This window comes from Camelus bactrianus, chromosome 18, assembly GCF_048773025.1.
Source record: "Camelus bactrianus isolate YW-2024 breed Bactrian camel chromosome 18, ASM4877302v1, whole genome shotgun sequence".
Taxonomy (NCBI): domain Eukaryota; kingdom Metazoa; phylum Chordata; class Mammalia; order Artiodactyla; family Camelidae; genus Camelus; species Camelus bactrianus.
The window spans coordinates 23,377,414-23,399,184 of NC_133556.1; the positions used below are offsets into that span (position 1 = coordinate 23,377,414).

General features: G+C 38.5%; 1 protein-coding gene across 1 annotated transcript in view; it reads left to right on the forward strand.

Moving 5' to 3' along the window:
• The window catches only part of PDXDC1 (pyridoxal dependent decarboxylase domain containing 1), a 44,915-nt gene that overhangs the window by 9,542 nt on the left and 13,602 nt on the right, over positions 1–21,771 (forward strand). Inside the window, exons 2-13 of the mRNA XM_074346309.1 lie at positions 1,986–2,059; positions 2,561–2,626; positions 4,615–4,695; positions 6,384–6,530; positions 7,859–8,048; positions 9,934–10,002; positions 10,963–11,041; positions 14,528–14,612; positions 15,527–15,575; positions 15,727–15,828; positions 16,692–16,817; positions 20,183–20,233. Coding sequence (XP_074202410.1) covers positions 1,986–2,059; positions 2,561–2,626; positions 4,615–4,695; positions 6,384–6,530; positions 7,859–8,048; positions 9,934–10,002; positions 10,963–11,041; positions 14,528–14,612; positions 15,527–15,575; positions 15,727–15,828; positions 16,692–16,817; positions 20,183–20,233 — 1,119 coding nt within the window. The remainder of the gene's footprint in view (positions 1–1,985; positions 2,060–2,560; positions 2,627–4,614; positions 4,696–6,383; positions 6,531–7,858; positions 8,049–9,933; positions 10,003–10,962; positions 11,042–14,527; positions 14,613–15,526; positions 15,576–15,726; positions 15,829–16,691; positions 16,818–20,182; positions 20,234–21,771) is intronic.

Consider the following 21,771-nt stretch of genomic DNA (forward strand, 5'->3'; position numbering starts at 1 on the left):
TAGCCAGGAAGCAGTGCGTGTAAAGGTGTTCATTACATAATGTATGGAATATGGTGAGCATCAGTATGCATTAGTAATTATTAAGGGTTACAAATCTTATTGAGCTCTTCTTCTCTGCCAGACCCTGTGTTAGGTGCTAAGGGTTGAAAAAATATGACATTCTTCTTAGGAACCTGGCGTAGAATACTATTTTTTCCTTGCCCCAATATTGTAAAATAGTTTCCTTCTAAATACTGAATGACAGACATCTTTATTCAACTTAATTCTTCACTCATTTTGGTTTGTGTCTGGCTGATGCTCTGCTATTGTTTATTAACATCTATCACACAAGTACTTTGGCGTTGAAAGAGGTATACAAAATGTGAATAAGGTAGTAGTGGCTGCCCTCAGTAGAAGTTTATGGAGGAATGGTTTTTAGTTTTAAGGAACCAATAACATTTGAACAATGAACATTTTTTTCTTAGAGCATTCTATGAGGCCTAATATCCTGCAAATGGGTAACATTTTATATTTTGAATTATCCAGTTAACAAGCACGTGAAGGTCTGCAGCGTTAGAGTCACATCCTCTTCGCATTTAATTTATTCAAATTTAAATGTGTTATTTTCCCTATCCATCTGCAACCTCCCCGCCCCCACTTTACTCCCTGAAAGAAAGTAGGAGTAAATGTCAGCCATTCCACTCAGTGAGCGTGTGCGCTGTATAGACAGAGACTCGGATGGGGGAATATGAAGCTGCGTTTCCCTCCTGCCTCTCTCAGTGTAAGCACCTTGTCATCACATGTGATTCTGGTGTTTAAAAATAAGTATTGTTGTATGAAACAATTCTAAACTAAGTTAACTACTTTGTCTATTCTTAACTGAAAAATCTGTCCCAATCTTACAGGAAAAGTTAGCTGTATTGCGCTTAGAGCCAGCATGTTGATATGCAATTTACCATGCCTTGCTAAGGGATGTCAGAGGTAATATGACAATCGGTGTATCAAGCTGACTTTAGACCCTTGGTCCTATAAGAGAAGTCAAAGATCGTAGGAGTGTGAATGGCTGCCTTCAAGAAACTTATAATCTAATTGGAGAGAATATCTATACTGGAAAGATCATCTATAAAGCAATTTACAGTAAAGGATGTAAGGAATCATAAGGATAAATGGCAGTTGCATATTAGAACGGCCCCAATTTCAAGCCTTCCGTCCTGTTGTCCCCATAAAGAATCATTTTTGTCAGGCAATGAGTCCAGATTTGGTTTAGAAAAAATTGTATTGATATCAATAGAAGGTATATGAAAAAGTAAAAATGGTTTTATCCATAAAGATTGCTTGGAAGGATTGAATAATGATTTAATAGATAAAAGGCACAAGGACATTTCAGACAGGGCAGATGTTGTAAGCATGAAACATGGAGGTGTGATTGATGAAGCAAAGTGTTTATCTTTTCATTTGGCCGGATGATCAGAGTTTGGAGATGGAGGTGGTAAGGAACATGACCAGTAGACTGAGGAGCAAGATAATTCTCTTGACCATTATCTGTTCCTCATCCCACTCAGAGTTGTCAACGGAGAGCACAGAGACCCTTTCAGATTGCTCTCTATCTAACCTATCTCGTGGTTACATTTAAATCGTGATTTTTATTGGAAACATCTGTTTTTAAATGATTTTTCTATCAGGGATAAAAATCTGATCGGATATGGCTGCATGATTATTTTGTCATGCCTTGCGAGATCAGTGTGATGTAATAGAAAGTGGCAGAAACAGGAACCAGGAAGCCAGTATTTGGACACCTCTCTTGTCAGTTGTTCATTAGCTCCACAAACTTACACTTACACCTTCTTACTGTTGGAATTTTTTAAGCAAACATGTGCTTTATAATCCACGTATTTTATAATAAATCCAGAAGAAAATGGACTTGCATTTAGTTTTTCTGGATGAATTATGTTGCAGAAGTAATAGAAGGTTATTAAATTTTAACGTTTTAAAAATTTGTTTCCCAGATAGCAGATCCTACATTAGCTGAAATGGGAAAAAACTTGAAGGAGGCCATGAGGATGCTGGAGGACAGTCAGAGGTGAGCCTGTGGAACGGAAGTGACCCCATTAAACGTGTGCAACCTGCTATGAAACTGGTGGCACTGGTTTCCTTCTGTTAATTCACCTCTTGGTTTCAGAATGTCACACTTAGCTTCAGCTGACTTTAAAATTGGTATTTGTCTTGGGTAGAAGCTGCTTTGTAATTAAAGGATTTTGAAATTGAAGGGCAGGACTTATAATTTTCAGTTCTGCCTATTAAGAGTTTCATTTACTTACTAAATTGACTTGAATCTGTAAATACTTCTTTCTGTATATTCAGGTCATTTAGGGCATCAACTAACCAGAAAATGGGTTGAAATTATTTGTTTTAATATTCTTTTCCTGAAACTAAACTATACTCCAGCCTGGGGTGGGGAGAGGGAGATGTGATAAATGTGTTTCAAGTTCTACATCAGTTACTAAGAGGTTATAAGCGACATTATCACATGTTCATGCTCAAATGTTAGAAATTTAACAGTTTTTTATTTCCTTCAAATTAGAAGAACAGAGGAGGAAAATGGAAAGAAGCTCATATCAGGGGATATTCCAGGGCCATTGCAAGGCAGGTAGGTGGCGATGAAGATGAGCACCTTTACTTAGGGTGTACGTTATCTTTAAGCCAAGATTTTACCGTCACTAATTTACAGGTTTAGTTCTAATAAGCGCAAAGCAAATGTACAGTTACGTGCAGTGTGACATCAGAAGATGGAAGTGTCCTTGGCTGGCTGGTGATGGTGATGGGCCTAATGCTTCTCCCCATTTCCTGGTCAGAATTTCACACAACCTTTGACTCAGAAGCAATACACAAATTCACAGTTATAACTCAGCTATCATACTCAGTTCATACTTGAAACCAGTAATCTATTTGGTAGACAGAGCTTTATTGTGAGAGTTTATTTTAACTTGATAAGATTTATCATTTTATTATGTAGTAAATGAAAGGACAATATCAACTCTATCCATTTATTAGCAGAATGATCTATTTTTTGGCAACAAAAGTAAACCCGTCAAGTGTCTGTGATTTGAGCTAGCAGGGAAAATACCAGAAAAATAAGTAGCTGCCTGACTGACATTTTCACAGGATGTTAGCACTCAGTCTGGAGTTAAAGTCCTAGCCCAGTGTCCCTCAGACAAACTTATTTTTTTGTTTGTTTTACAACCAGGAAACTGAACTTAGGTAAACAGTACAACTCCCTTAAGTTGTCCTTTGATCTGAATATGAATATGTACAGGGTTGCAAAAGAAAAGTATACAAGAAGGATCCCAGTGTGCCAGTAAATGTTCTGTGTAGCACACCCAGATACTAGTATTTTAAAATAAGCATTCCTGCTCTTATGGATGAATGGTGCCGACTTGAAGTCCTCTAAGGGCGAAGTTCAGTCTACAACTGAGAACAGGAACCAAATCCTATGAATCTCCTCATCCCAGGCCATAAAGGGATTTAACGGATTCTACTGGTCCCGCCGAAGTTCCCCTAGAAGAGGCACTACCAGGAACACCTGATCCTCTCAGAATGGGAGGGCGTTAAAGGCGCTGGTCAGGAGTACTCACGCGAACGACGCTAGCAGCCAGCGTCTGTGTTAGCGCTGCACCAGGCACCGCATTAGATGCTTCCCATGGACTACCTGCATCCGCACAATTCTGTACTGTAGGGCTTGTGAGTCTCTGTAGCTTGCTGCAGGTCACGTGGCCTAATCTCTACACAGTGCCCAAGGACCAGAGTCCCTCATGCATAAAGACCAGCACCTTGAGGAGGGTGGGTTTTGGGACATTGTTTTCACGGGGCTTATTCGAAAGAGAGAACTTTTCATTAGTCATATTCTCATTAATGGAGTGATAGTATTTTGTCATCACATGTTTTGCAAGTTGCCCTGCCATTGCTTACAACTTCAACCATTCACATTCCTCCTAAGTTTTTACCTCCTCATGTCATGAGCATTTTAAAATGTATATTGAATAGAAGTAAATTTTTTTACACTTTAAGCAAATCTGCAGTTTCCTAGCTTGGGGAAGAGGTGGTAATAAATGATGCTTGCATTTCATGTGTAAGTTAGAATAAATAGACAAGACTCCTTCATGGAGGGAAACTAGATATACCAGTGACATTAGAGTATTTGTGCTGCTTCGGTGACCTTCCAGCATCTTTTGAGGACTCTCTTGGCCCTGCTTATTAAATAGTCTTCAAGATTCAAATCAATAAATAGAGAAATACTGCTAAAGCTGGTAAAATGTTAAAAAAAAATCAAATTCAAATTTAGGTAGAAGATTTAATTAATCACAAGTTAAGTTACATTCAGAATTCAGTTAATAATTTGAGATTTTTTTTAAAAAGATATATTCTGTATCACAATGCTATACACCAGAAATTGACACACTGTAAGCTGACTATACTTAAATTAAAAAAATGTATTCTATATCTCAAAACATACTATTTCTGTTGTAGCTACTCAATTGAAAAAGAAAACTTATCAAAGCTAATTTAGATGAGAGAAATAGTGAGAGGTGGGGGATGTGTGTTGTTTCCACCTGTCTGTCAACTCTTTCTGTTCTGCAGTGGACAAGACATGGTGAGCATCCTCCAGCTAGTTCAGAATCTGATGCACGGAGATGAAGATGAGGAGCCCCAGAGCACCCGGTAATGGAGAACAGTTGGCAGCTTGTCTTTGAAAGTATACATGTTCTTGATTTTGATAATGATTTCATTCTTACCAGTGGCTGCAATAATGAGCTATATTTCATTCCTAGTTATACACGATATTAAAGCAATGTTCACTTTTTTCTTTTCAGAGGGACATTTATATATTCTAGATAATATATTTTGTAAAAGGAAGTCATTTACTAAAATCTTGTAGTTTTTATGGCATTATATCTTAAGGAGGGACTGGCACAGGGACTAGAGAATAACCACTGTGCTTTTCTGTTTCTGGTCGCTTCTGTGCTTGTGCCTGTGCCTCTGATGGCTAAGAAGGGCTGCAGCTGGATTCAGTGGTGGCAGGCCACATTGTCTGTGAATCATCTGTTTATTTTATTTTATTTATTCATCTATCAAGCAATTTATTTAGTTTCATTTTCTCTTTGTTTTAAATTTAATTTTTTAGAGTAAGTAATGTGTTCTCCCGATGCAAATTTCAGAAGATACGAAGGACGTATACAAAGAGCGTTTTCCTTCTCACCTCTGCTGGACTACCTTGTTCTCCTTTCTAAAGTGTTGCCAGTTTCTTGTGTATTCTTCAGAGATACTCTGTTTATATGTATGCACAAGCAGGATGTCTGTGCTTACTCCTCTCCAATTCCTAAATACTGTGCCCATTGTTCTGTGCCTTGCTTTCTTCATTTGTGTCTTGGCGTTCCTGGCATATCAGCTCCTTTAAGAGCTATTTAGTGTTACTTTGAATGGATGAGCCATGTTTTATTTAACTAGTCTCCTCGTCATGTTTTGCAAACATTGCTGCAGCCTGACTTTCTACATGTGTCATTTGTAATAGAAGCAAGTGTTTCTGGGGATTGAAGTCCTAGAAGTGGGCCAGATAAGTTTGTGCATATGTAATGTTGACAGGTATTGCCAAATTGCCCTTTGTGAAGTTGTGCCAGTTTACCTTCCCGCCCACAATGTATGAGAGCACCTCTTTCCCCACACCTTTGCCTGCAAGGGTGTTAGCAAATTTAAGGATCAGCATTAATCGTCAGTCTGATAGGTAAGAAATGATATTTCAGCAGTTTTAATTTGCAGTTTCCTTATAAACTAGGTTTAGTGACTTTTTTTGTGTGTTTTCCATTTCTGTGAGCTGTTTTCTTTGTCCAGTATCCTGTTTGATTTTTTTGTCTTTTTCTTTATTATATTTATTCCTTATAAGGGAAATTAGTCCATCCATTTTAATTACATATAAAGCAATACCTAGTTCCCCTTGAATTTGCTGTATTGTTATAAATAGCTGTTTAATGCAGGGAACTGGTCTTCATCTAATGATTCTAAAATTATTTTCTGTACATCTTAGCTCAGCTCTACTCCCCACAGTTCTTACAACTGGTACTTAATTTTAAAAGTACTTTTGGAGAAAATTATTCAAAAACAGTTTGTATATTTAGTAGGTATGCAATAAAAAAGCTATTTATCTCCTAGGACTTGACTTTAAAAAAAATTTCCTCTGACTATTTATACCTTATATGCATTGAATTTTCTAAATTTATTTCTATTTCTGCCTTCTAGTCCACATTAAGTGGATTTCAAATCTGACAGAAATACCTGGAATACTGTCTCTAAGTTTTATTTATTTATGTTTGACTAGTAACTTCTTTTTTAATCTAATGAAATTTGGTTGGCAGGATCCAGCATATTGGAGAACAAGGTCATATTGCTTTGTTGGGACACAGTCTGGGGGCTTATATTTCAACTCTGGACAAAGAAAAGCTGAGAAAACTTACAACTCGGATACTTTCAGACACTACCTTATGGCTATGCAGAATTTTCAGGTAATGAGTTTTCCTTTCCCAGTAAAGACATTTATGAGTTGGGTGTAGACTGTGAGAGATCTCTTTTTTGGCTACCTGGGTTCAAATCTGCCTCTTCCCTTTCCTTTTGGAAGGGCTGCTTAACCGCTCCATGCCTCAGTTTCGTTATTATGAAATGGGGACAGCATTAGTATCTAGTTGATGACATTGTTGTGAGGATTAAAAGAACTGAAATGAATGAATGAATATATGTAAAGAGCTGAGAATATAAGCACATGCTTGTTGGATAATGTCCACAGTGACTTATTTTTAGGATTCCTGATTGGCACATGCTGATGGAAGATATAGTGGTGAAATGGATTCGGATATTTTTTATTTATTTTATTTGGCGGTAGGTAATTAGGTTTATTTATTTATTTTAATGGATGTATGGGGGATTGAACCCAGGGCCTCTTGCATGCTAAGCGTGCACTCTATACCACTGAGCTATACCCTCCCTGGTTGGATTCAGATATTTTTAGTCAAAGTATTTGCTGTGCCTTGGTGCCTTGGTGCCTTGGTGCCTTGTGCTGTCATAAGAAAGATGAGTGTGTGTTATGCAACTGAAATTTGCTTTATACTGTGATAATATTGGCATTATTAAGGAATTCTAGTAGATTAAGGAGTCAGTAGAAGACACAGGACCAATGGTGTTTTTATGTTTATTTTATTACTTTTATGGGAAAGGAATATTTACCTAACATTGGAACATTTAACTTGGGAGACTCACTTTCAAATGTTGGTAAAGAGCTTACTAGTGAGAGTATGAGTTTGCTTTACATATAGCAAAGGAGAAATTTTCTTCAGTTCTGATAAAAATCCAACATCTGTAATTGAAATTCTCTCTCTCTCCTTCTCTTGGAGATTGAAAAGAATAAAAGGCCCCAAGGAGATAATAGTGAAAGCAAAAGTTAGCCTAATTAGCATTTTTGACAATTTTACTTTGAATATTTTAGGGCTGAAACTCTGCTAAGAACCGTGCCTGCTTTATCCAATGGCGGCTTTCTTGTAAAATAAGTCAAACCATGATCTTTAGCTCTCTCTATATCTGAGGGATTCCCATTCTCTGCTGGTTTTCATAGTTTCTGTTCTTTCTGGAGTTGGATGTGGATGAAGTGTCCTGGCCTCTGTTCTATATGACTCCATCTGCAAGGAGTTGTCAGCCACCTGAGATGAAGGTGGCTCCTGTCTGATCTAGGTGACAGTTTCTAGGTTGAGAAAAGAATTACTTACATGGTTACCAGACTGGAATATAAAATCTGATTTAAACAGAGGTAAGAACATACTGACATATGAGTGTTTCTTAACAGGTATGAAAATGGCTGTGCTTATTTCCATGAAGAAGAAAGAGAAGGACTTGCAAAGATCTGTAGGCTTGCCATTCACTCTCGTTATGAAGACTTTGTGGTGGATGGGTTCAATGTGTTACATAACAAGAAACCTGTTATATATCTTAGTGCCGCTGCTAGGCCTGGCCTGGGCCAGTACCTTTGTAATCAGGTAATGTGGTATCAGGTGAATGTTTTAAAGAAATGATGTTTTGTTCTGTCCTGGAACTTTTTCAAGTGTGTGGACCCATTTCTTTAGCTGCTGTTCTTTTCAAGTGAAAAGAAAGTTGATTTTCTTATATGCTTATTTTGTCATTATAAAATAAATGTGTATTAGTGAATTTATTTATTTATTTTTATTACCCAAAGGCAACCACAGTCACCATTTTACTTTCTTTCTTTCTAGACTAATCAAAGAGTGTCTGTGTTTTTAACACGGTTATATCTGGCTTTTTTCACTTAACTGTTATAACGGGTGTATATCATGTTTTACCAATTCCTCAAAGTAAAGTTTATTTTTAATGTCTTCATAATATTCCTTCAAGTGAGTGTATATTTTACTATTTCCCCTTTTGGACAGTTAGTGTTTGCGTTCTTTTGCTTTTTATGACCATTTTCAGGAAATGCTCTTTGTACGGTGCGTCTTTGTACATAGGCTTTTTCTGTATTCCTCAGAGCCAGTGTAGAATTACTAGATCAAAGGGCATTATCATTTTGTAAAGTTCATAGTGCATGTAGCCTGATCAGGGGGCTACCCTGAGACAAGAAATTAATACTCTTGGCCAAGAATGTTTTAAGGCAAAACCCATAGGATCGGAGGGGTTCTCTTTTGTAAGATGGAGGAGTCCCAGGGAGATAGATGGAAGAAACTCAGGGCTTAAATTGATTCTGAGCTATGGCCACTGGTAGCAAGAAATTATGTCCTCTTCTTGAGGCTCTACAAAATGAGGGGTTTTATAATATCCCTGTAGAAAAATGAAACAAATTACTTATTGAGTACCTACTGTAGGGCAAGCTCCTTAGGGACTCAAGACTGTCTTGGGACAGCAATCCAATCTTCAAAAGATGTGTGAGGGTGTCCTGTTACTTGGGAAAGGCAGGTGGCAGAACATTATATAGAAGCTGGTCATGTTCGTGTTTTAAAAAGTGTATGCGTGCTTGTATGCATATGTATTTTATACCTAGAAAATACATTTATTTAATACTTATTTTTTGCCTAAAAAATGTCTGAAAGCTTCTGTACTAACCTGTTAACAGTGGTGGATTTGGTGGCTTAATGGGGGTGGGGATTTTTCACTTTTCAATATTTTTTAATTATTTTTCTTGAGTTTCACTTTTACAATTTAAAAGAAAAGTCCTTTAAGGGGAAAAAGTGTGAATAAAGTATTCGTTAAATTTTTGGTCTTTAAACACTTCCACGGCTTAGTTATACAGAGCAATATGCTGCAAATGTTAAAAAAAATTCTAAACCTTAAATTCCTCAAGGATTTGGAGGTTAAAAATGAAGAATATAAAATTTATTTGACAATTACTGTCTCCTCCATAACAGTGACTTCCTTTCTCTTAAGAAGTGTACATCTGCTAGTCTGGATTTACTGCTTTTTAGGAGCAGGTGGACCCATAAATAAGATACTGTTCCCTTTCGCTGGTTTGAATGCTTGGAGGAGTTATCTAAATTATCTCCCCAAAATTCTCAGGGCTCAGTTTATTTCTCCATTTGGAAAAGTTTTTGTTTTTGTTTTTTGGTATATTCTAGAGTACAACAAAGATAGTTACTCATTTAGTAAGAGAGTTGTTAGTTATTCATTTAGTTGACTCATTTAGAAATTTTTACATTGTCTATATTCTCTTAAAAGACATCTCCTGGGAATTTTATCCTTTTTTTGGCTTTACTTTGTAGATATACTTTAACATCTACCTATAGTATCAAGAGTTCCTAAAGAGAGAGATTGTTTAAAAAGAATAATTGTGACTTGTCTTACAGCCACAATCTTTTGGGGGCCTAAGTGAATAGTGACAAAGGTCTCTGTTGTAAAATGGTATCTTTCTTCTTGCAGCTTGGCTTGCCCTTCCCCTGCTTGTGTCGTGTGCCCTGTAACACTATGTTTGGGTCCCAGCATCAAATGGTGAGTTCTCCTTGTGGTTTGTCAGATAATACAGAATTATGTTTTGAAACTGTGCCTTCTTTTCAACTGAAATTCTGTTTGCTGGCCTCCAGATAATTATTCGCTTATTCATGTATTGCTTAGATCTTCCCATTGCATAAAAAAAAAACATGCTTCCAGGTTTGAATGTCCATGGAGATTGTCTGGCATCAAGATCAGGAGCACCTGGCTCTTAAGGGATCTTGTAATCACTGTATTACCTGCCTTAAGTAGAAGTATCGAGTCTAGAGGGGAGGGTATAGCTCAGCGGTAGAGCGTGTGCTTAGCATGCACAAGGTCCTGGGTTCAATCCCTAGTACTTTCATTAAAAAAAAAATTTTTTTTTTCTTTCTGAGAGACAAAAAAAGAAAAAAGAAACATGGAGTCCAATTAAGTGCTGGAAATTCCTCCTGAAGCTCATCCTTTCAGATGGTTATCACTGGTGCCTGCCTTTATGAGTGGGCAGATTTTGAAATTGAGGTTCTTTACTGGAATCCTTGGGATTCGATTACTTTTAGACATGCAAGTGATAAGCCTTTCCATCCTGAAGTCAGAAGCAAAAGGGGTAGGTTTTAGGGTTCTGCATGTCTCTTTCAAGGTAGATTTTCTGGTTCAGCTACATCAACGAGTAATATTAGAGATACATTTTTAGCTGTTTTTGGGTGGTTGAGAAAACTTTTTTTTAACATAAATGTTTAAAACTAGAAAAATGTTGGTTCTGTATATGTAGTTTTTAACTTTGATCTCATTTAATTGATTTTTCTAGTTAGTCTTTAAGGAAAATGGTTTATTTTCACATCTATCATTGGAGGAAAAAGGAAAATTGTCAAGAATTGATTTGATAAATTTTAAGAGTCATCTTCTTTTGAAAGTTACAATTTTTCATTGTATAGCTTTCATGTTGGTTGTCTCATGTTTTTGTGGTTTGTCTTTTCATCCCAGGATGTTGCCTTCCTGGAGAAACTGATTAAAGATGATATAGAACGAGGAAGACTGCCCCTGTTGCTTGTTGCAAATGCTGGTGGGTATCATGAACCTGAGTGTTCCATTTTGTACATAGAAGAAAGAGGCGAGGAACTTCACCTAAAACAGACCAAGTCTCAAGAAATGTTTGTGTGCCACGTGTTCAGGATAGTCTGTATCAGCACTGTGGTGAGAATTGTAACCCTGGAGTTCTGGCTTACTAGATGCCCTTTAATTGTTGGTTTGTTTGGAGAGTACCTTGTTTGTATATATATTTTTTTCATTTAGGTCGTAAGTGCTTCTCTACTCCTTCCTTTCTAAATTGAGTTTTTAAATACTTGAGTGTCCGCCTTCTAGACGTCAGGTGAACTACTACTTTCTACTCTGCTTACCAGATTATATTCAGCATTGTACTTGAAGTTCTAGCTAGTGCAGTAAGGCAGGAAAAATAATTAAATGACATACAGATTGGAAAAGAAGAACGAACTGTCTGTTGCAGACGGCATGATTGTATAGATAGAAGGTCCTAAGGAAACCACGGAGAACAGCCACTGGAACTAATAAGCGAATCTATGAAGGCTGCAGGATTTCCGTACAATAGCAATTGAGCGGCTGAAATTGAATTTAAAATGCCATTCATAAGAGTATCAAAAAAACTTTATAGATAAATTTTCACAAAATAATGCAAGATCTGTATACTGAGAACTACAAAATGTTGCTGAGAGAAATTCTAGAAGACTCAAATAAATAGAACAATATGCCATTTGCTTTGGTTGGAAGATTCAGTATTATTAAGTCACACCTCTCAAATCAGTCTGTAGATTCAACTCAGTCTCTATCGAAAGCTCAGTAGGCTATAGTTTCTTATAGAAATTGATAAGCTGATTATAAAATATGGAAATACAAAGGATCTAAGGATAGCAAAACAATTTTGAAAAGGAATAAAATTGGAAGACTTACTCTATCTGAATTTTAGCTAAAAATAATTGAGAGTATGAGATTAACTGAAGAGAATAGAGGGTTCAGAAGTAGATTCACACGTGTATGGGCACTTGATTTTTTTGGCAAAGATGCCAAGGTAACTTAGAAAGGATAGTCTTTTCCACCCATGGTTTTGGAACAGTTGGATATCCATATGGAAAAAAATTGACTCTTAACCCTTACCTCATTCTATATGCAAAAATTAATTATAAATGGTTCACAGGGTTAAACATAAGAGCCAAAATGAGAAAACTTCTAGAATAAAATATAGAAAATCCTAGTGATTTGACTTAGGCATAGATTTCCTCAGACACAAAAGGCAGAACCATAAATTGGACTTGATTAAAAATTAAAAGCTTCTGCTATTCAGAAGTCCCTGATAAGAAAATAAGCAAGTTACAGCCTGAGAGAAAGAAAATATTTACAAGACAATTTTTTTTTATAAAGGACTGTATCCAAAATATATATAAGGAAGTTTTACAATTCAATATTAAGTAGATAACAACACAGTTTTTAAAGTGAACAAGAGATTTGAGTAGATACTTTACCAAAGAAAATAAATGAATGTGTAAGTAATTGAAAAGATGCTTAACATTGTTAGTCATTAGAGAAATGCAAATTAAAACCACAATGAGCTGTTAGAATGGAGAAAATTTGGGGGGAAGGGAAGCTCAGGTGGTAGAGCGCGTGCTTAGCATGCACAAGGTCCTGGGTTCAATCCCTAGTACCTCCTCTAAAAATAAATAAATAGACCTAATTCCCTCCTCCCCCACCAAAAAAATTAAAATTAAAATTAAAAAAAAAAGAACGGAGAAAACTTTAAAAGTACAATGCCAGACACTGGTGAGGACACAGAGTTACTGGAGCTCTTAAGCTGCTGTAGGGATGCGGTATTCATCACCGGAAACAACCAGGACGCCCTTATCCATGGCGAAGGGATAAACAGATTGTGTTGTGAACACATCGGGGGATACTAATAAATGGAAATATCTACTGATATGCACATATCAACACGGATGAATTTCAAAAGCATGCGAAGGGCCAAAATGCAGACTTAAAAAAAGTTACATAGTCTGTGATTCCCTTTATATGGAATCCTAAGAAGAAAAAAACTACATAATGACAAAACAGATCAGAGTTGTCTGGAGCCGGTGAGGAATAGAGAGAAGAGTGAAGCCTCAGGAGGGATGAGGGAGCTTTTAGGGTGACGGTGTTGACACACTTTATACATTTGTCAAAACTCATTCAACCATACCCTTAAATGAGTGGATTTTATTGTATGTGAATTATACTTCAATCAGTAAAGCTGATTATTTTAAGAAAATAATAAACAGAAAAGACACATGTCCACCTTACTGCTGGCGGAAAAACTACCACTTCCTGCCTGACTTAGTACATTGTGAGTTGAAAAAAGAAACATAACCAATTTACTGTCAGTCACTTGATGGATGGGAGAGGCTGCAGTGAACGTGTGATTGAGTGATTTGCCAGTTTGACTGCATTGCCCTCACTGGAGTCCACATCCCAGTGGTTAGCCAGCAGACGTTGCCAAAAAAGAACCTGAATGTGCTTTTATGTTTTGATGGAAGGGTCGTGTGATACAACCCATGCGTTGACTTGTGATTTTGCTTCAACTATGAGTCAGTTAAGATTTTTTTTTTTATTTGAGACAGATTTTTGTGGGGGGAAAAGTTTTCAGCCCTTTTCCTCATATAACCCCTGCAAAAGAAGCACTTGTATTAGTCGTGTTTGAAGAAGTTGCTGAGCATTTGAAATCTTACTAGGTGGGTTCTGCTTACTGGAAATTTAGGCCTGATGCTCTGTGAGGAGGATCTGCCCAATAAAACCTGTAATGTCAGCAGATCACCAGGGGAATGGGTCGACATGTTTAATATATTTAGACTGACTTCAGAAGGCTTTCTACATTAAAACAAAGAACCTCTCAAATTAGGTTTAAAAAAAAACCCTTCAGATTCATCTACGTATTTTTTATAAAGGACACACATGAATAAAAACAATCCAGAAAGCGACAAAAAGTAAGAATGGAAAAGGGATATCTTGGGCAAGTGCTAATAGAACAGAAGTACTGCAGCAAGGTTGGTGTGAGATAAAATAGCTTTCATGTTAGTAATAATTCATGTCATCTGCTTAGAGAGATGATAGCTATGAATGCTTATGGGTATAACTTTGAAATATAATGAGGGAATAGTAAAGAAAAATTGATAGAACATAAGCATAAATTGACAAACCCACGATCTTGGTGGGAGACCTGAATATATTTCTCATGAAACAGCAGATCAAGTAGATAGAAAATAAGTATATATAGGATTTAAATAACGCAGTGAACAAGCTTGATTTTATAGATACACGTAATGAAGAGTACGCACGCTGAAACTTGAAAAATCAGTTTGCAAAAGTTGATTTTAAGCCAGTCCACAAAGAAAATCAGAGATACGTTACCTCCCTCATGGGGAGATAACGTATTTAGATGCTTTTATCATGCTATAAAGACTCAGAAAATATTTGTTCCTTGTAGTATCCGCTTGTGTGTGTTTTATCCTAGGAACTGCAGCAGTAGGGCACACAGATAAGATTGGGCGTTTGAAAGAACTCTGTGAGCAGTACGGCATATGGCTTCACGTGGAGGGGTGAGTGGAGGGGAGTTTGGCTCTACGGGGGCCCTGCACAGCGTGCCCAGGAAGAGCGGACATCCGGGTGCTCACTCTGTTGTGACATTTATCACTGAGGGCTCTTTGGGTTGCAGATGACAAAATTATCCAAATTGGCTTAAGCAAGAAGAGATGTTATTGGCTCACATAACTGAGAAGGCTAGTGACAGGACTGGCCTTAGGCGCAACGTCAACCATGACTCAGTGTCTCCCCTTCCGCCCCCCTCGGTCACTTGGCTGAACTTCCTCCACGTCGGTTCCACCTGTAGACAGACTCTCCGATTATGGTGCAGAGTAGCTGCAGCCCTTCCAGCCACCTTTCCAGGTGTGTGTCCAGAGGGTCGGAAGCCCTAGCAGAAGTTTCATCCTGATCCAGTCACTGTGGCCAGGGAGATGTGATACTGGGATGGTTAGGTTATTTGCCCACCTCTGGAGCAAAGCCGTGGTCTCAGAGAGGAGATTGAGTGGTTTCCCGGCAGGCTGTGGGAGCTGAGAGCAGAGTGGGGAGGAGCCGCAGGGCAGCTCAGGTGGTCTCTTCCCAGCACGTCACACACGGTGCATTGCTTTTCAGTTCTGTCCCTCTGGGAAAAATGATGACTGGGAAATAATACCTATCAAAGATAGAACATGAGACACCCATTACACTAAATAAGCAGAAGACATCCCCTGAAATGTATTTGGATTAAAATTCATTTTTGAGGTTTTCCTGAAATTTGTGTATACCACACTTTATGTTGCTGTTATAAAAGGTACCAACATAGCTGAAAGGCATGTAAATATATGTCACTTGGATTAACACAAACTTTCTGGTTTTGGGGTTTTTTTGAAAGTACATATTTCATGAATAAGCAGCAGTAAACAATTAGTTCTTAGATGTGTGTTTTTCCTTCCAGTGTGAATCTGGCAACACTGGCTCTAGGTTATGTCTCCTCGTCAGTGCTGGTAAGTTGCTGATTTACTAAATACTGTGTTTTTAAAAAGGAATTTAAAATCACTTAATCCCTGATGGCTCTTCACGGTTTTTATGAATGGAGGAGGGTGCTGGGTTGGTGTATCTTGATAGTCTAACAAGGAGTTGTTCTCTCTGTGGTAGGCCGCGACCAAGTGCGATAGCATGACCCTGACTCCGGGCCCATGGCTGGGTTTGCCAGCTGTTCCCGCCGTTACCCTTTATAAACACGACGATCCTGCCCTGGTAAGCTTGCTCCCACTGGGAGGCAGTGCGGATGGCTGAGGAACATTGTTGGGTCTGCGGGCAAGATACAGAAAAAGGAGAAATTGAAATTTTCCTTGACGCTACCTCTGTGACTTTTTTTTTCCAAAAAAAAATTTTTTTAACATAATTGAAACTATACCATATATCTTTTTCTATTTATCTCCCCATACTTCCCCATGTGTATGAAGAACTTTTTATCACTGTATAATATTTCCATCACTTAAATACCGCTATTTATTTAATAATTCTAAGGCTGTTTTCAACTTTTTGTTACTGAAATAATGAGCATCTTTCTGTGTTTCAAATTATTTTCTTAGACTAGGTTCCCAGAAGTGGAATTAATGATTCAGAGTATTTTAATACTTAAAACACATCATCCACATTGTCTAAAAGTTTATAATATGATACGTTTTTTAAAAGCACAGTGGTGGTTCTTGATAGTGGATCAGTCAGTGATAGGCATGTGCAAAACAAGCTTTCAGTGATTTTTCTCAAGTGCCTTGCACAGGTAATGGCCAGGTACTTGAGGATGCTCAGAACAGCCTTGGAAGGAGCTGCCTCTTAAATGGCTAAGAGGCTCTGGTTCTGGGATGTGACCCATCTGGATTTTCATCCTGGTGTTGCCACACCTTAGCCGTGAACCCTTGGACAAAGCAAGGTCTCTGAGCTAAGTTGCTGAGAATACTTACCTCACAGAGTTGTTGGAAGAGCAAATGAATAATGCAAGCCAAGTGCCTGGCATAGCATCTGACACAGACTAAGTGCGTGGTAAATGGTAACTGGTTAGTTGTGCTGTGTGACTTCATTGGCTTTGATTAATAAACTCATTTTGGCTCTTTTAGACTTTAGTTGCCGGTCTTACATCAAATAAGCCAGCAGACAAACTCCGTGCCCTGCCCCTGTGGTTGTCTTTACAATACTTGGGACTTGATGGGATTGTGGAGAGGATTAAGCATGCCTGTCAGTTGGTGAGTGAAAACCTGAAGTTTAAATGAATCGCAGATATTCCTTGACAAACACAGACAGAAAAATACTTCATCGATTTACTCGCTATCCAATACCTTGTCTGGATTTCTCTTCTCATAAGCAAGCAGATTAATTGCCTTGCATGTATAGGTTTCCTGTTCAAAGTTCTGGGAGAGACTGCTGGAGCTGTCCCAGCATTTGTGTTCAAATGAAATCAGATTTAAATTAATGTGGTGTCAGCATGCGATGAGAAAAGAAGTCACAAGGTGACAGCCAAGGAGTGAAGAAGGATGCAGAAGCGGGGATAAACCTTCCACCTGACTGACTGACCCTTGAGGGTAAAGGAATGTGATGGTTGGGGCTGCGGGTAAGGATGGCGAAGATATTTTTAACACCAGCTGGCTGGGGTTCCCAAATTGCAAGGCTCTAGGGACAGTTCTTATTATGTATTTGAGGTGTTCTAATTGTGAAAAATGTATAATTATGCTGTAGTTGAGAAAGCAGTTTTAGAGCTGAGTTCTACCAAGTCTAAAGCATGTCGCCTTTGTACCTCTGATTTCTCACCTGTAAAATAGAGGTGATGATGTAATGGAAGATTGTTGCAAGGACTTAATGAGTTCGTACTTATAAAGTTCGTACTTTTATAGTAGTGCCTAATCATTTAGTAAGGTATGCAGACAGGTTTAAAAATAAATATTTGTTTTAAATATATTCGTGGAATTGGCACTTCCTCATGTGATTTTTATGGTTAAGAAAAGTTAGTATTTTCTTATGACTATAGCAGTAATCCTTTGGTTCATAATGTTAGGATAGTTCATTCTAACATTAGTTTCTAATGAAATAGAAACATTCTAAATGAAGTAGTTTCATTTTTACATTAAGAAATACTAAGATTTATATTCATTATGTTTACAGAAGCATATTTTTAAAAACATTTCTCACTGAGCTGTTGGCTCACATCTTGAGTTTTGGTTCTTCAGAAGGAGAAGCTTTCATCACCGTAGTAACTTAGTCAATTTGGAGAAGGTTTGGGCACTCCAGGGAGAGTTACTCAGTCCCCTTTGGCTTATTAGCAAGTGCAGGAAAATAATGATGACATTAACTACCAGACCCTTGAGATCTCTGCAGCTCTGGCATCTTCCTGCCGCTAACACTGTAGCTGATACACACGTTCCTGAGGACTTGACTGACGCCCTGCCGCTGACCCACCACTGCTAAATGCACGCGTGAAACCGCGTGGAGGGTTAGGAGGCGCGGTCTTCTGGGTACCTTCACGCCTCGTGGTCTGTATCAGGCCATGCGTTCCCTGAGCAAAAATCAGTATCCTCCTCCTCCCTCTATTCCTCCCTGCCATATCTTCATCTTCATGGGAAGCAGTTACGGAGCATTTACTCAGTGCCAGGCACACTGAAGCACTGTAGATGCGGTGTCTCATTTGATCCCTACAGCTTCACTAGACGGTAAGGTCCACTGATAAAGAGCTAGTTTCCATGATGGGTTTTCCAGTGTACAACTGTTAGTGACCCCCCGCCCCATGAGATAATATATTATCTTGTCCCCATGGTGAGAGAATGAGGATTGAGGTATTAACATGATGATGATGGTCATCCTCATCTATATAATGCCCACCCTGTTCTAGACACTTCACGTACGTCAGCTCATTTAAGATAAATACCGTCAGCCCCCATTTTATAGTTGAGGTAGTGGAAGCACAGAGAGGCTGAGGTGGTAAGTGGCAGAGCCAGGTTTTGAACCCATACGCGGTTATTCCAGACCCCATGCTCCTGAGCAGTTGTTAACAGTGCTGTGCACTCTCGTTTACCTTTGCTTTTCCTCCAAGGAGCAGGTACTGTGCCTTGCACACATTTGCGCTCAGTAGTTTTGGGGTTTTTTTTTTTAAGGTATAATTGATAAAGAACATTACATTAGTGTTAGGTGCACATCATGGTTATTTGATATTTGTATACACTGTTAAATGATCACAGTAGGTCTGTTTAACATCCATCACCACACAGAGTCATGGAGAAGTGTTTTTTCTTGTGATAAGGACCTTTAAGATTTATTCCCCTAACAGCTTTCAAATATGCAATACAGTATTAAAATTAAGACAGAATTACTAACTATATTCGTAGTACATTAGATCCCTATGACTTACTTTATAACTGTAAGTTTGTACGTTTCAGTCCCCTTCACCCACCCTCAGCCCCCTCCTCTAGCAACCTGTTACCAGTCTGTTCTCTGTAGCTATGAGCTTTGTTTTGTTTTAGATTTCACATGTAAGTGAGGTCATACGGTATTTGTCTTTGTCTGTATTATTTCACTTAGCACAATGCCCTCCAGGTCCATCCATGTTGTTGCAGGTGGCAAGGTTTCATTCCATTTTATGGCTGATTGTTTTCCTTTGTGTGTGTACATATCACATCTCTATCCATTCATTCATTGATGAATATTTAGGTGGTTTCCATGTCTTGGCTATTGTACATAATGCTACAGTGAACACGGGGGTGCCTGTTTCTTTTCGAATTACTGTTTTCATGTTCTTCAGAATTGTTGGATTGCATAATAGTTACATGTTTTAAGTTTCTGAGGAAGCTCCAGATGTTTTCTGTAGTGGCTGCACCAGTTTACATTGCCACCAGTATGCATGAGGGTTCCTTTTTCTCACATTCTCGAGAACACTTGCTATTTCTTGTGTTTTTGATAATAGCCATTCTGGCAGGTGTGAGGTGGCATCTCATTGTGGTTTTGGTTTGCATTTCCCTGATGATTAGGGATGTTGGGCATCTTTTCATGTTTCTGTTGTCCATCTGTGTGTCTTTGGGAAAATGTCTGTTCAGATGTTCTGCCCATTTTTTAATTGGATTGTTTGGGGTTTTTTGTTATTGAGTTGTATGAGTTTTTTTTAATATATTTTGGATATTAACCCCTTATCAAATGAATTGTTTGCATGTATTTTTTCCCATTCCAAGGTTGCCTTTGTGTTTTGTTGATGATTTCCTTTGCTGTGCAGAAGCTGTTTAGTTTGATGTCATCCCACTTGTTCAATTTTGCTTTTGTTGCCTTGCACTCAGTAGGTTTTGAATGAATGACCTATATTGCTGGTGTGACAAATTCACATATGTCTCATCAGAGAAAGCTCTTCTGAACCACTGAAGGTAACGTATAACTGAAAGATTGGGGAACATTTGCAGATGTTGAAATGTCAAAATTGGCAGCTGAACTTAGAAATCACTGAGTCACAGATAGCTTTACTTTATCTGCCTGAGATTCTTGTTTGCAGACCTGCAAAGACCCTCATGAAAACTGCTTCTTAATATACTGTGTCTATCTAATGAAATTACATAAGCTATTTTTTTGTCATTTGCAGAGTCAGCGATTGCAAGAAAATTTGAAGAAAGTGAACCACATCAAAATCTTGGTATAGTATATAATTTGATCTGTTTTAAAAGTAAATAACTTTTAACTTTAGCAGCATAGAGTGATTTTCTCCAGATTTTATGCCTGTCAGTGGAATTGTGGCAGCTCCAGAAAAACCACATTGTTTAGGAGAGAATCATGTGGGTACTGATGACTTAATTATACAGTTAGCAGAAAGCCTAGAAATTTGCCTCATATACTGTTTGAACACCTGCAGTGCTTTTCATAGAATCCATTTGCAGTTTTTATTCTGTTAAAATTCATAATTGCACGAAGAGGTAATAAACATCATTGACTTCACCTGCCCAAGGATTTTTAGAACACCCATCTTCCCGAAATGAAAAATCATTTTGTCTCGTAGAGTGCTTTGGGCTACTCTTTCTGAAACCCTCTGACACCAGAGTTGTCATTTGCAGGAAGGGGAATAAGGCAGAGAAAAGCAGATGGCCCTGCTTCTCTTGCGCTGGTGTCTTCCTGAAAGATACCAGCATCTGTCAGAGATTGCACCCTAAGGCCAGTAACTAGACAAGGAAGTGAGGATTTAGGGGGCTGATAATCAAGTATTAGTTCAGATTTGAATGTTTTCATGTTTTGCTTCATTTTAGAATTTCAGAAAATGTATAGGTCAATTCTAATTTAAACAGGGTCACTGGTGTTTCTTTGACAATTCTGCAGGGTACAGTCAAGTTTAAAACTAATGTTTGAGTTTATTTGGGGCTCATGTGAGTACAGGTTATTTCCACTTTCGTACATGGTTTGGTTTAAGCAGCTGTGAATGGGGGCTGCTCTGCATTGCCTTCTGAGTAGAAGCTTGGAGCTATTCAGTTGGCCTGAGTTGAAACTCAAGTCCAAGCTTGGAAGAGTAGAGTGGCCCGCTGGAGAAGCAGCGGGGTGAGTGGAAGTCAGGAGACTTGGGTTCCAGTTTCAGCAGTACCACAGGGGCCCTGTGACACTGACTCACTCTCTGCCCTCCATAAGCCTGTGAGCTCAGCTGTCAGTGAGGTGTGCTGGTTGGACTCCTTTGACTGCAAACAGAAAGACCTAAATTATAGACTGGAATGAGCATGCCGGGAGGGATCGAGGCAGTGCTAGGCCTGTGTACTTCCCGTCCCTCCCTTGCTCAGCCTGCTTGGGCTCCTCCTCATGTCCTGTCCTTCTTCATTCTTCAGTCAGGAGAATCTGATGGTGCTAACTAATCACCAGTTGGTTTGGAACATCTTTGTAAGGCCACGTAGGAACCAGGCCTAACCCTGCCATGGCTGCTCTTCTCAGTAGGGATGCAGTTACTGGCAGACATTGTGAGACATTGTGAGGCATTGTGGCCTGCCAGTGATCTGTTGTCATCATCACCACCACCACCACCATCACATCTGCTCTTTGTAAAATGCTTGCTGTGTCCCATACGTGGTCTTAAATCCCTTACACACGTTATTTCGTTTAACCCTCACAAGTCTCCTTTGTACATGCTGTTCCCTCTACCTGGAAACACTGTTCCCCTAATTCTTCTCATTACTGGTTTCTTATCCTTTAGATCTGAGT